The 13,538-nt window shown below is 40.6% G+C and overlaps 1 protein-coding gene across 3 annotated transcripts in view; it reads left to right on the top strand.

The window, feature by feature from the left end:
- The first annotated feature begins 5,249 nt into the window (after window positions 1-5,249).
- Window positions 5,250-13,538, top strand: part of ERO1B (endoplasmic reticulum oxidoreductase 1 beta) — a 29,048-nt gene continuing 20,759 nt past the window's right edge. For 2 of the 3 annotated variants that reach the window (XM_041414152.1, XM_041414134.1), the window contains exons 1-4: window positions 5,250-5,497; window positions 9,866-9,985; window positions 12,909-12,992; window positions 13,409-13,450. In XM_041414152.1, coding sequence (XP_041270086.1) covers window positions 5,399-5,497; window positions 9,866-9,985; window positions 12,909-12,992; window positions 13,409-13,450 — 345 coding nt within the window. In that variant the 5' untranslated portion in view covers window positions 5,250-5,398. Of the gene's footprint in view, window positions 5,498-6,788; window positions 6,814-9,865; window positions 9,986-12,908; window positions 12,993-13,408; window positions 13,451-13,538 lie in introns of all 3 variants that reach the window. The other variant, XM_041414144.1, reaches the window with a different exon arrangement.

Genomic DNA, 13,538 nt, shown 5'->3' with positions numbered 1-13,538 from the left:
GGCATTTTCTCTCCCAGTATCTTATAGATATTTTTTAATTGTCAGCAGCTTCAGACTGCTGCTAGAAAAGTTCTTGAAAATTCTGAGACTGCTTTGGAGAAGGGATAATTAACCAGCAGCTAAAAAAGTTAAAATTACTTTCTTTGTCAATAATGATATTGGTCTGCTCTTTATACTTCTTTTACAGGAACGTCACGATTTTGACATTTAATTGACAGAAACAGCAATATATGGAGAAAACATAAGAAATTACACATACCTAGACCATCTTATGTAAGCCTGTGGGAAATTTGTTTGCCTGGCAGGACTGCATGATATGGAAATGTTCCCACCACTCCAGGAGCTGTGCTGTGTCCAAGTCAAACACACCCCACAGAAACAGTGAAACCTTGCTTTCTCTAGATTGACATGTTGAAACTGAGCCTAATACGATTGATTTCAGGCTGCAGCTTTTGCCTCTGCAGGGACATTAGCCCCCCTGCCTGACTCCTTGCTCCATAAATGTACAATTTAGATGAGATCTATACCTCATGGTCAGATTTGCTGACAGATAAGCATGCACACTGAAAGAGCAAGTGCACAAATCTTAGGTGCTTTTTTAAACAAGATTATGTATTTTCATCACACCCACTATACTCAGAAGTTTGACAGAGCTACTAGAGTCATTCCTGTGTTGGCACTCCTTCTTAAAAAAAATATAGGTATTACAGGAATGACAATAAAACCCTGTACATTACTTCTACTTGACATCTACATTTCACTCAGATCATGCTGTTACAGAATACACAAAGCACTTTGTTAACATCCAGCTGTAACACGCACACGTGAAACATAGAAATGAGAATATAGGTGTACAGTTAAGATTTGTAGTTAGTTTTTCACCACCTACAAAAATTTCCTAAAAGTGCACTTCCTCCCTGTAGTTTGCAATTCTTTATTTTTTACTGAATTCTATCTTTCTTGCTTTTTTCCTCAAAGTCACTGTGAAAATATTGCTGTATTTTCTTACTAAAAGTTTACCTTTTTTACCACTGCACTGAATTTTACAGTATTGTTTTGCCATTTGCAGGCCACACTCCTGAGACAACCCTAGACATCCATAGGTACTTTTCAAAAGATACTTGCACCCGTTGCTGCAGACTTGAGCATTGGTTGTGGTTTTAAGGCAGACATCAGTAGGTGTGGAACAAGATGTCAGTGAGGCATGACTTGCAAGGAAACATAACTTGTATAAGGCCTAATGACAGCAGCACAGAACAGGGTGTACAAGCTCTTCACAGTAGAAGGCCTGACAGACCACAGAACTTGTGCCCTGGCCTTGGCTGCTTTCTGTACTTATGTCAGATGGTTTACTGAAAGTTCTCACCCACAGCTGTGCCTTGCTGTATCATTTAAATCTAGACTACCACAAGATGTTCCACTGCTCAACAGGCACTGCCCTCCCACTGCTGCCGTTTGCCCAACTTAAACACAAGTTTGTGACATATTGATTCCCCTGGTTTACTTTCCTAAGTTTAGGAAGGACTCATTCAAAAGTTAATTTGGAAAAATCAATAAAGGCAAAAAATAAATAAAGAAAAATAAATAAAGGCAAAAGTTTCAAGGGCAAACAGTTTCAAAATAAAAATCCACATTTCAGATTACTGAAATCCAGCTCATGAACTTGAAAAAGCAGCTAGGATTTATCAAGTTACTCCTAATGGGAAATGTGAAACCACCCTTTTTTACCATGTATGTTCACTTAAATCAGTCCATAATAATCTCTAAGATCCAGTTTTGGAATCCACAGTTGATGCCCATAGATCATTATTTCTGTCTACAACCAGAGTCCATAAGCTCAATTCTGGCAAACAAGAGCTGGCTAAAGAGCACCACTGGAGGAAATACAATAAAACTTGCAGGACTTGATCAGTTTCAGGCCAGAGGCAAGTTTGGTAATTGCAGATTTGCTGCATCCACTAAAACACTGTCTCTCTCTCGTGCACCCAGATCTGTGCCTACACTAGAGAACATCACAGAGACATGAAGAAGAGGTGACTCTGGTGTTCTGCACTTAATTCTTGTTTAAGAATAAAGAATAATGTTTTTAGTTCCTGTGTTCAAGGCTTTCTTTGCTTGCACATACAAAGAAAACATTAGTGCTTGTAAATGAAACTGTCAACATGTGTAACAGCAGCACATATTATGAAATCACAGATGTTTGTTCCTATGACAACCACTCTGAAAAATTAAGTATATAGGCTAGACTCTTCATGACCCCAGCAACCTGTAAACTGTGATTATCCCTCTCCCCAGTAAAAGCTTGTCCTCAGCCCTTGCTAAAATGTTATAACATCGTGGCAAATTTCTTTAAAAGAAAGAGGCTTAGTAGACACCCACAGCTTTGTAGTATGCTGTTGGGTTTGGATTGCAATTGTAACACTGCTTCTTCTGCAGATCTTTCCCGAAACTGATTTCACACAGAAATCTTATATTAGGATTTTTATGTTTGGGGTTTTTGAGACATTTTTATACCACTAGCAAAGTAGCATTCATAGATTTAAATCTACATTAAAACATAAAATAAGATTGAAAATACCCTAGAATTTAGAAAACTGTTAAGCTACCTTCAGCTCTGCTGTCTTAGATAATAGTCACATATAAAAGGAATATTTTTTTTACTGCCTCTTAAAATTATCCATTATATACTTTTACAGCCAATTCCTTATCCTTCTAATATGGCAGTAAAAAGCTAAACTACAACTGACTTCTGGTACAAGCATCTCTGTGGGGAAGAAATAAAGTACCCTCTGTAACTAACACAAAGTGTTCTGAACTGAAAAGTCGGTGAACACTAAGAATTAAAAATATGATCGTTTACTTCTAACTTTTAGAGTACTTTATGTAGCCCAAGTGTGTGACAAGTGTTTGATTCTTCCAAGTTTTTAGGGCTTTTCTAAATAAATACTCATGATGGAAACTTTTTTTCCAGAATCAAAGGTACAAAATGTAAACAGATACAATGAATTCACCTTAATCTGCTGAACAGAAACAGTTTCTTTGTGAGAAGTACAAACCACTTGTGATAAAGTATGGAGTACTGATACTGAGAGCAAACTATGGCAATGTAAACATTAACATTAGCCGTTCTGCTAATTTCTTCTCAAGTATCTAGCTACTGTATTGCTCCACTGATGCTGGAAGTAGGAATAGGTTCTCATTTAGTACTCTGTTCCCAAATCATAGTTTGTACTGTCCGTATTCCAGAGAGGAAAGGAAGGAGCACTTACATCATCTCTCTGGAACCAGACTAACTACTGCCTACTTCATCTTACGGTCTCTAATTCCTAGACAGCATCCCTTTGAGACATTTTCAGTAATGCAAAAATCTGTGACACACTGGCCCATAAGGACAAATGTAATGGAAAGGTCAATCTAAAAAATTTTAAGCCCTCTGACATAGTTACCCTAGACTTAATGCTTGTCTCCCCACGCCAGTAAAGGGGTATTCTCCAAATGAAAGGATTTAATAAGAACCTGTTAGCATCTGAATTGAAAATAAAATCCTAATTTCAGCTATCCTGCATGTTAAATGTTATAAATGAAAATTGCTAGTCAGCCAATTTTAATAAAAATATGAAAGATAAAATTTATTTCTCGACCGTAGTAACAGTCCGATAGCCACCACCAACAACGGACAGCGTATCACCCCCGGTCGATGATACGGGTGAACGAGAGGAAAGCACCCCCTCACTGGTGCCTTGACCTCCCCGTCCACACCAACTGCTTCGAGGTAGCAGTTCTTATACAGTTTATTTCGCCCGCGGCAGAAAGTCTTTGTTTCTTTCGGAGTTCTTCATATTCATGTTGGTTTCTTTCTCTGGCTTGGGCTGCACAAAGCCTTCGTCTGGGAATAGAACGATGCACTTCCCTGGTTCCCGGAATCTGGCATTCGGATTCAGGGTGATGATGATCCTGTCCCCCCCTCAGATAGGCATCTCGTCTGGGCCATCAGCACCTGGCGTCTTTCTTTGGGCGTAGGTGCTGTTGAATGCTCATCCTTGGTGCAGCTGGAGTCCTCTTTGGATGCAAATGCCGTGATATCCATCTGCTGTGGGTCATCTGGCCAAGAATTCCCAACCTGAAGGAAAAAGGGATTCTTCCCCCCCCCTTCCACAGTTTATTTCATACACTTAATATTTTGTACAGTGTTTATTTCCACGAATTACTAATTACATTCCTAACATTAAACCAGTGCAACTCTCAAGTTTTTCACAGAAATATGACTTTTTGCATTTCTGGAAATGAATTGCAGATATAAACATTTAACTGTTGGGAGCAAAAGACTGGTTCTGAACTGCCCCAACAATGGGGCAGGGGGTCCTGTGGCCCTGCCCAACTCACCCATGTAGCGCTGGGGCAGCACGGCTCCAGCCCGCTGGATTATACTGGAGTGCACTGGGATATAGTGGGCGGAACTGGTTTGTTCAGGTCTGGACTGGGTTGTACAGACTGGATCAGGCTTAGACTGGGGTTATAGGGAGATCTGCTGGAACATACTTGGTTTGTTCAGTCTAGAGAAGAGGAGAGTGAGGGGAGACCTCATTATGGTCTTCAACATCCTCACAAAAGGGAGTGGAGGGGCAGGTATCGATCTCTTCACTCTGGCCACCAGCGAAAGGACTCAAGGAAATGGCGTGAGGCTGAGTCAGGGCAAGCTGAGGTTGCATATCAGGACAAGATTCTTCACCCAGAGGGTGATGGGGTGCTGGAACAGGCTCCCCAGGGAAGTGGTCACAGCCCCAAGCCTGACAGAGTTCCAGAAGTGTTTGGACAACACTCTTGGGCATGTGTTGTTACTCTTGGGGATGGTGCTGTGCAGCGCTGGGAGCTGGACTTCATGGTCCTTGTGGATCCCTTCCAACTCAGGGTATTCCATGATACCGGGCTAAACTGCTTGATACTGGCCTGGACTGGGTTATACTGGGATGGACAGAGATATACTGGCCTGGACTCAGTTTAGGCTGGGATGGACGGGGACCTACTGAACCCGACACGTTCCGGGGGGTCTGCCTCGGCCGCCGCCGCCGCCGCTTCTCAGGCGGCCACGCCGGCGCCGCGCGCACGCGCCCAGCCAACCCCTCGCGCGCCGCCGCCACTTGTTTTGGAGGCGCGCGTGGTCCTCTCCGATTGGGCCCCGCCGCCCCGCCCCGCCCCGGCCCGGCCCCGGGACGGCGAGGGGAACTACATCTCCCGGCGTGCTGCGAGGGCCCCCGCGGCCCGGGGCCGCGCCGGGAGGAGACGCTGCCGCCGCCGACCCGCGGCGCGTCCCTCTCCTTCCTGTGCCGGCGGCGGCGGGGCGAGGGCTGCCCCCTCCTCCGTCAGTCGCGGCGGCGGCGGCAGTAGCAGCAGCAGCAGCATGAGCGGCGGCAGTGGCGGCCGAAACGCGGCGGCGAGGGCACAGCTGGCAGCGCGGCTGCTGGCGGTGCTCGGCTGCGTCCTGACAGCGGAGGCCCAGGTAGGAACGGGCGGCTGGCGGGACGGTGCGGCAGGTGGCACGGCAGGGAGCGGGGCCGGGCGGGGATGCCCGCGGCTGTGGGTAGGGCTGCGGAGCCCTCCCGGAGGGGCAGCAGGGCAGAGGCGGGAGGTGAGGTCACTTCGGGGGGTCGTAGGGCGGAGGGCAGCTCTGGGCCGTGTCAGGGGTAGGCTCCCCGCGGGGAAGTCGGGGGATCTCTTACTGGAGTCTGTAGCCCACGTCCTTCCCCTTCCACACCCTGCGGCTGGCACTTGCCGGGATCCAGCCCGGGTCCGGTGCCGTCGGTCTGCGGGGAGAAGTTGGCTGAACTGGGAACCACAGGTAGCATCAGTCAGTGGGATATGCTGAAGAGCTCCGGGCTGGATCATGCTCGTGGCTTCAGGCAGAAAGTTCGGTGCCCTGATGAAGTCTGTGAGAAGCCGTATGTTCCAAGGGTGATGCCAGTGCCCGGCTTGGCTTGTGCTTAGGTCGTGTGCGTTTGCCCACATTACCGGCAAGGATGAGAACACCCCTTCCTTCTTAAAGCTGCCTTCACAGCTTTAGGAGGACATGTGTCTGTAGTTAGGAGCTCGCTGTTCTCCACCGTGTGACCATGACTGAAATGATAGCCGGTGTCAAGTAGGAGAGGCTTTCAGCTGGGCCAGAGGCGTTGGAGTGAGTTTATTGAGGAATACACCGTCCAGGTGGAGCAAAGCTTGTCCTCTGGATTATTATTTCTCTTATATTTTCTAAATTTCCATGTTGCATAATGTGCTATGTAAGTGGCCACCCAAGGAGGTGATAACTGTAGCATAGACACCTTTTATTGCAGCTTTTTTTTGTTGTAAATTGAGGTTGTCTCTGATTGACATTATTTTACTAACTATTTTAGCGTAACTAAATGCTAATTGAAATGGAGTTCTTAAAGAAGCACTTAATAAAGTGGCATTTTTTTGTGATGCTTGGCAGAGAGTTTGGTTGTTGCTGTTTAATAAAATTGCTAGCATATTGAGTTCAGAGTTTGGCTTGTGCAGGGAACGATAAGCTAACCAATAGCTCTTGGAGTCGTGTTACCTAAGGCTGTTGTCTCATTCTGCAGCCATGGCAAAGTGAAACATCTGAGGAACAAAACAAGGTGTCCCAGGTGGTCTTCTAAATGTTGAAGCAATTAAAGTACAACAGCCTGATAACACTAATAAGGTTGTTTATATGAATAGATTGCTTATTATTATATGCATTTATTCTGCTTTTTTTCCCCTTAATATTAAAGTGCTGACTGTGTTTTTCTTTCTAGATTTCATAAGGAGAAATTGATGCAGGTTGGACATTGACCCTTTCTTCTGAAAGGTTGATTTATCTTGGAGAAGATAAGTTAAAAGTTTCACTTCTCCAGTATAGCTCTGATACCTGTTCAAGAACTAAACTAGGTTTGACAACACCTGGAAGTACTTTGATAAGCATATCGGAAAGGTAGAAAAAATAGCAGCTACACCATGTCAGATGATTTCTTGAACATCAGTGGTAGTAGGCTAATGCTTTTAGAGTTATTTAGAGCTCAAAGTAATTAACAGATGAAAAGAAACCATGATACTTGTCCATTGTAATAAAATTGTGATAACTTACACTATTGTTTGACTTTATATTTGTAGACTAAGTTAACTAGTGTAGTTCAATTAAAAAAAGGCAAAGTACCGATGGTGTGAATAATAAAGTAGGTCTTGCAATGCATAGTTTTAACTGTGTAGTACACTGTTCTTATTTTGATGTCTCCAATTTGAAAAAACAAATTAATTGGAAGATCCAGATGCTGACAAAAATGGAGCCATTTTCTGCATGTTCTTGGAGTGTTGCACCATGAGTGAGAGCGCTGAAGCCTGCGCTTAGACTAATGAAAAAACCTCTGACTGGGGTACTTGAAGCCAGTGTTGCTGTTGCATCATTGTGCTGTGAACTAACTTCACTGCTGTGCAGTATTAGTGTTTCATATATGCTGTTAAAGTATTTTATAATTTGTGGTTTGGTACAGACACAGCTTAGTTTGATTTTAGAGCATGCTTTCCAAGGAAGCATTGGTTTTGCTATTTGATGTGTACAGGGAGCTAACTGTTCCAGTTCTGAAAAAGTTGTGAGGAAAATAAAAATGGAGAAGTTAGTTTGCTTGCTCTGGTACTCTGAATTAATTTTTCTCTTCATAATTTCCTAGATCAGTTCTAGTTTTTGAGGATTCATTTCTGAAACTTCATTGATCTAGGTAAACCGTACTGCATTTTCAAAGTTGTTCTTAGAATTGAGGTCTTAGTGAAATAAAAAGGCTGTAGCTTTTTATTTTTCCATGAGGATTAGACACTGAGTGTAACTCTTGCATTTACCTGGGACATTTTTCCCCTGAAAAAGCATTTTCCATTTTGCAGAGATGGTAAATTGATTTTTGTAAGCAGTGGATAGTCTTAGAAGCTGGTCATCAAAATAGTTTCCTACTCTTTTTCTTCTCAGTCCAAAAAAAGTCCGTATATTATCCTATTTATACAGTTCAGTAATATTTGAGCAAAATGTTCAGAGTTATCTCTTTGCCTTTTTTATATTATAAGGAAATGTTATGCTGTTTGCTTTGTGGTATAGTGTTACCTGTAAGGGCTGCACCTTTACAGATTTCTGTCTATGTGATCAATAAGAAAATTTGAAGTTTTAAATGAAATTATTATATATTCAAGTGCATGGGAATTTTATTCCTGTAAGCATCATTAATAACAAGTTTTTTCTTCTTACTTTGAAGCTGGCAGTCATGTGGACTGTGAAAAACCTGTAATTACACATTGGCTCTTTGACAATTGTTTGCCCAGGTTTGATTAGCAAGGCAAGCATAACAGCAGGAAAAATTTTTGGTTAAAGTATCTTTCCTTAAATTAGCTTTACTTCATTGCCATATCTGCTCTACAGAATTGTGACAGCCTATTTAGTGCCTCAGAAAAAGTAGGCTCTACATAAGGTGAATTTTCCACTTAAGTGCTTTATTGTCATATCCTCACCTCTTTATTCTCACAGAGAGTTGGGGGAAATCCATTTTCCAGGCCTCCTTTATGCTTTATAAAGGAGCATAAGCCTACAATTTGTTTTCTAGTGGCTCTTTTACATCAAGCTTGGTTATATAAGGGTATCTGTTCTGTAAAGTACAGGAGTGATTTATCATGCATAAAACAGATTAGATGATTTCATAATCTCATCTATGTGAAGTTTGTGGAAGAAAAAAAGGCACAAAATATTTTTGTCTCCTTTTCCACACAGCATTTCAATAGTTAGAAGTTCTTCTAATCCCATGCAAGGTATAAGATGTATTTCTGTTTTAAATAATTTCTAGGCTATAATGGATATCAATGAAGAACAGAAGCAATAAGCACCAGTGTTTGGTTCCATTCCCTTTTAAACATATCTGAAGCCTTCAGACATGTTTGTCGTAGTTTAAGAAGCTATGCCTAAGAGAGTTAGTTTAGATTTATATAACTGTTCAATATATAAGTATTTCCACCTTTCAATAAGACATTGCCAGGGTCTCAGCAAGAGTATTTTCATAGCCTAGTCTGCAGCGCTAGTTGGAGCTGCCTTCTCTGCTACATGCACAGTCCTGCCTTCCCTTTCTGTGTTGGCAGTAGAACTTCTGCACACACAGTAGCGTGTGCTGCTTTTCATAGAGGTGATCTTTACCTATTGCAGTAGTAGTACAGCTTGCTGTCCTGGCACAAGAAGAGGGATGAGGCCTGAAAAAAGTCATACTCGGTTTCATGATAGATTCACAGCATTGAAATATAGATCCCTCTGTGTGGTTTTCCGTGTTTATTTTTTGAATTTATTTGTGAAATTGCAAACTTCTTGTGTACAGAAGAGAACCTACACTCCTTTTCCCCATGCCTCTAAGGAAACTAGATGAAGTGTTTTCACACTTGGAGAAAGAAATATGAAAATAAGATGACAATGTGTGATTGTAGGGTTTTTTTAGGCAATTTGACTTGTGAGCATTTGGTAGGAGAACAGTTGATATGCAACTTTGCTAATATACCATGTATTTGTAATTTGGAAAATCTTGTTGCTCATTCTTCAGAAGGTTCTATATGCTGGAAGTGACAACAAATTTCAGGGGTGAAATTGTTAATCTTGCTAACTCTGATTTAGCAATGCATTTGGAGGTGGGCTTAATTTCAAAGTGCTGCAGTTTTACTTTATGAGGTGTGTTACAGAGCATTTTGTCATGAGAAATACCTGCTTTGGAACTGCATTTCACTAGTCTTTCTTTCAATCGCCCTGTTTTTCTCTTTAAAAGATTTTTCTGCAGTTAATATTTCTATATTAAAAATAAATGTTTATGTATTTTTTCAATAGCTCACAGGAGTCCTAGATGATTGTTTATGTGACATAGAAAGCATTGATGACTTCAATACTTTCAAGATCTTTCCCAAAATACAGAAACTGCAAGAGCGTGATTACTTCAGATATTACAAGGTACACTTAGAATAATATTTTCCTGAATAATGTAAATAAAATGCAGAAAATATAGGAAGGATTGCATATCAAGTAAACTTGCCAGTGTTAAGCTGCCTATTAGAAGCCCACTGCTCTTTAATTTGGTTGAAGCAGGTTTTCAGTCCCTGACAGTTATGTTGGTTATAAGTCTTGTTTGCTATGTTCATCCTGGAGTCAGTGACAGTAAATCATGACTGCTTTGATTCAGTTGTTAAGTGGTGGTTTTAAAGATAGTGCCTTTGGAAAAGGCACTGGAAAAGGATCATATTTTAGCAATTTTATGACAGCATGAAGTGCGTATCTTCTAAGAAATGTGTGTAATTTGAAATGGAAATATTGCCATGATTTAGTTTTCTAATAACATACTGTCTTATTTCTGATTTTAGTGTTTGTTATTCTTTTGAAAAACAGGTAAAACCGTTCCTTTTTCAAGTAGTATGTTGTATCACTTTTTATTACTTGAAGCATTTTTTGTCTGTATTACTATCCGATGTGCAAATGAAGATTTGAAGCCTGATACTTCTGTTTTCAGATATGCTTAACTTGAAAGTGAAGTTGCATTTTGACTGAGCTAATCAGGTGGCTACCTGCCACTGGAAAAAGGATCTCACACTCCTCTAGGGCAGCATCCTGCCCCTTTGCTACTTTTACCTCTCAGTTAGACCAGTGCATCTCTTTAGCCTGGTAGATATTTAGTTTGGGTGTTTCCATTTGTCATTTGGTAGGGGGTTTTGTTGGTGAAGTTTTATTGATTTTGTTGGGGGTTTTTTGGTTGGTTTTGGGGTATTTTCTCCTCAGGATGTAAGAAGTCATCTAGCCGATCTGGAATTGAACAAATATTAAACTCGTGCAAGATGGGGTTATGAGTGTGCAGAAGGAAAAGAAAGCACTAGACTCTAACCTTTCTACCCTGAACAAGCAGTGTCATGTACCTTCAACTGCCTCTTGAATCTCCTGCTACATGATATAGTTCTAAATTCACTTTTCAGGAGAAACAGGATATGTGCAGCTTCAGTACTAATACATCACGTAGTAGTGGTAATGATATTCTCCAGAGGCAACAGAAAGATACAAAACAAAGTACATTAAGCTGAGGAGCAACAGGTGTATGAGACTTCATACAACAGTAACTTCATCTTGCAAATTTAGAGCTAGTGTTCATTTCAACAGCAGTTCTGCAGATCAGACTCTAAAGGTGTGCTGCAATCCTGCCTCATCTATCATACCAATCTTCCTAATAGATGAGCGGTTCCAAGGGCCTGTGTACAGTGCCCCCCAGCACCACACTTCACTTAGTACTTCCAGTGGTGGCAGGGAAGAATTTGTGTTGAACTAGCAAACTGAGTAAGTCAGTCAGAACATTTTTCACCCTTTCCTGTTTCAATAAGCAATGGCTCCTTTGATATCCCTGTGCAGAATGATGGAAGTGCTTTGAAGCACATAAATGGATGTGGAAATTTTGAAGGTAGGTGTTGTGGTTTAGGAATGGTGCTCCCCACCAAACCACTCACTCTCATTCCCCTGTTTTCTTCTCCCTCTCCATGCTAGGTCATGATGGAGGTGAGAATTGGAGGCACAAAAGGTTAAGATCATGGGCTGAGATAAGAAAATGAACAGTAACAGCAACAGTACTAATGACAGAGGGCATAAGAAAACAAGTGATTCACACAGAGGGGAAAAGAGTAATAGACAATATCAGATGACTCCTTCTGCCACATTTTCTCCACTGGAAAGAACCCTGGAGGAAAGTAGTTTTTCCCGGCCCCTGGCAATGATGTGTGGTGGTATAGAGTAACTCAAACAGTAATACTGAATGGATGAGGTAGTTTTTATTTAAAGGCCAGAGAAAACTTCATGAAGTCTTGCAGAAATTGTGCTAGGTGGTTTCTAAATAGTAGAACACTTCCCAGTGAAAGAAATAAACATTTGTGTCTCTAGTTTTATACATCAAAACACACAAACTGTGGAAACTTCATGATCAAGACTGTCTTTTAATTTGTGAAAGGACTGCATAATACTCTGAGTGATAATAATGAAATCCAATGCCTCATACCCTGAAGAGGATTGGATGTTCATTCTTGGACTCGTACATCTTGATTCCTATGTGTTCTTTCTGAATTAATCTGCAATTTAGGCAGCAGTATTCTGTTATTTAGAGCATTCCTCTGTGTAAAAACATTGGCTGCCTAGTTACTTATATCTTCCTCAGTGTGTAAGCATTTTTCTTGTGAGAGTTTACTTTGAAGATGGTTGTAATTTAACTATGTTAGCTGATCTTTTTTGATAGAAATTGGTGGGAGGCCAGAGTTTTATATGACAGGCCTTACTGTGAAGGTGATGTAGAATGTAAAACTATTTTGTGCTTTATTTGAAAAGATAGGAGTGAACAAGTACAAAAATAATTTTGCATTATTTTTTTCTAGGAATGGTGTTTGTGCATTGAATAGAGGAAATGGGGGGAGGCAACCTAAAATCTCTGCTTTTATTGTATCTGTGCTTGCGAGGTTTGAGCTGTTATGAGAGGATATTTGTCATCACTTCTAAGAAGTCGTACCATCTGCTAAATGTCTTGTCAGGGGTTTTTTGACTGAGGAATATCTTTAACATTTAAAAATAATAATCTTTTTTTAGTTTGCTTTTGAAATCCAAAATCATCCAAGCACTTATTTGAATTAGCAAATTTCAATTTAATAGTGAGAGATTTGATTTCTGCTTTAATATATTATGTGTTTGTGTTCATTCACTGGAGACCATTATCATTTTACTGCACAAAGCTTCACCTTATGTAGTTAGAGAGACTAATTAAAAGAGTTTAAAGGATTTCCTGATACTGATAGCTTTTTTTTTTCTACAGTTGCCTTTTGTCAGTGTGGATTGTAAACTTCTGGTTTTGTATGTTTAGGTCAACCTGAAGAGACCATGCCCATTTTGGGCCGACGATGGCCATTGTTCTATCAAAGATTGTCATGTAGAGCCTTGTCCTGAGGTATGGATCGAATAATACATAATAGAAAAAGGGGTTTTGGCTCAAAATTTGCTAATTTGCAGTGGCTAGTACTATAGTACTAGCTAATGATACAAGCACTACTAGCAATACTTTCTAGTGAGAACTTAAATTTAAGTAAAAGTTACAAATTTCTTTTCTAATCCAAAAATAGAAATGCAACCAAAATATTTTAAGGTCTTAGTCATTTTATGAAGAAAGCAGATAGTTTCAAGAGTAAATCTCTTCTGAGCTTTAGCACTATTTTGCATATAACATGTTGATGTGGTAAAGGAGCAAGTTAATTTTTCAAAAAACAAGTTTGCTTTGACCTCTGTAGAAATGATACCTAATGTGTAGATTTTAATCAAGCATTTCTAGTAGCAGTCTAAAAGCTGTGATTTATTTTTTGTTTTTAGAGTAAAATACCTGTTGGAATTAAGGCTGGGAGCTCTAATAAAGTAAGTACTCCTTCATTTTTGAAGTTCTTTCTGACTTTTCTTTTTAAATCTTAAATTTATAACAGCTATGTGACTTTTTAGTATAAAC

This window comes from Onychostruthus taczanowskii, unplaced genomic scaffold (assembly GCF_017590055.1).
Source record: "Onychostruthus taczanowskii isolate IOZ18803 unplaced genomic scaffold, ASM1759005v1 scaffold104, whole genome shotgun sequence".
NCBI lineage: Eukaryota > Metazoa > Chordata > Aves > Passeriformes > Passeridae > Onychostruthus > Onychostruthus taczanowskii.
This window is presented reverse-complemented; position numbering and strand designations above follow the sequence as displayed.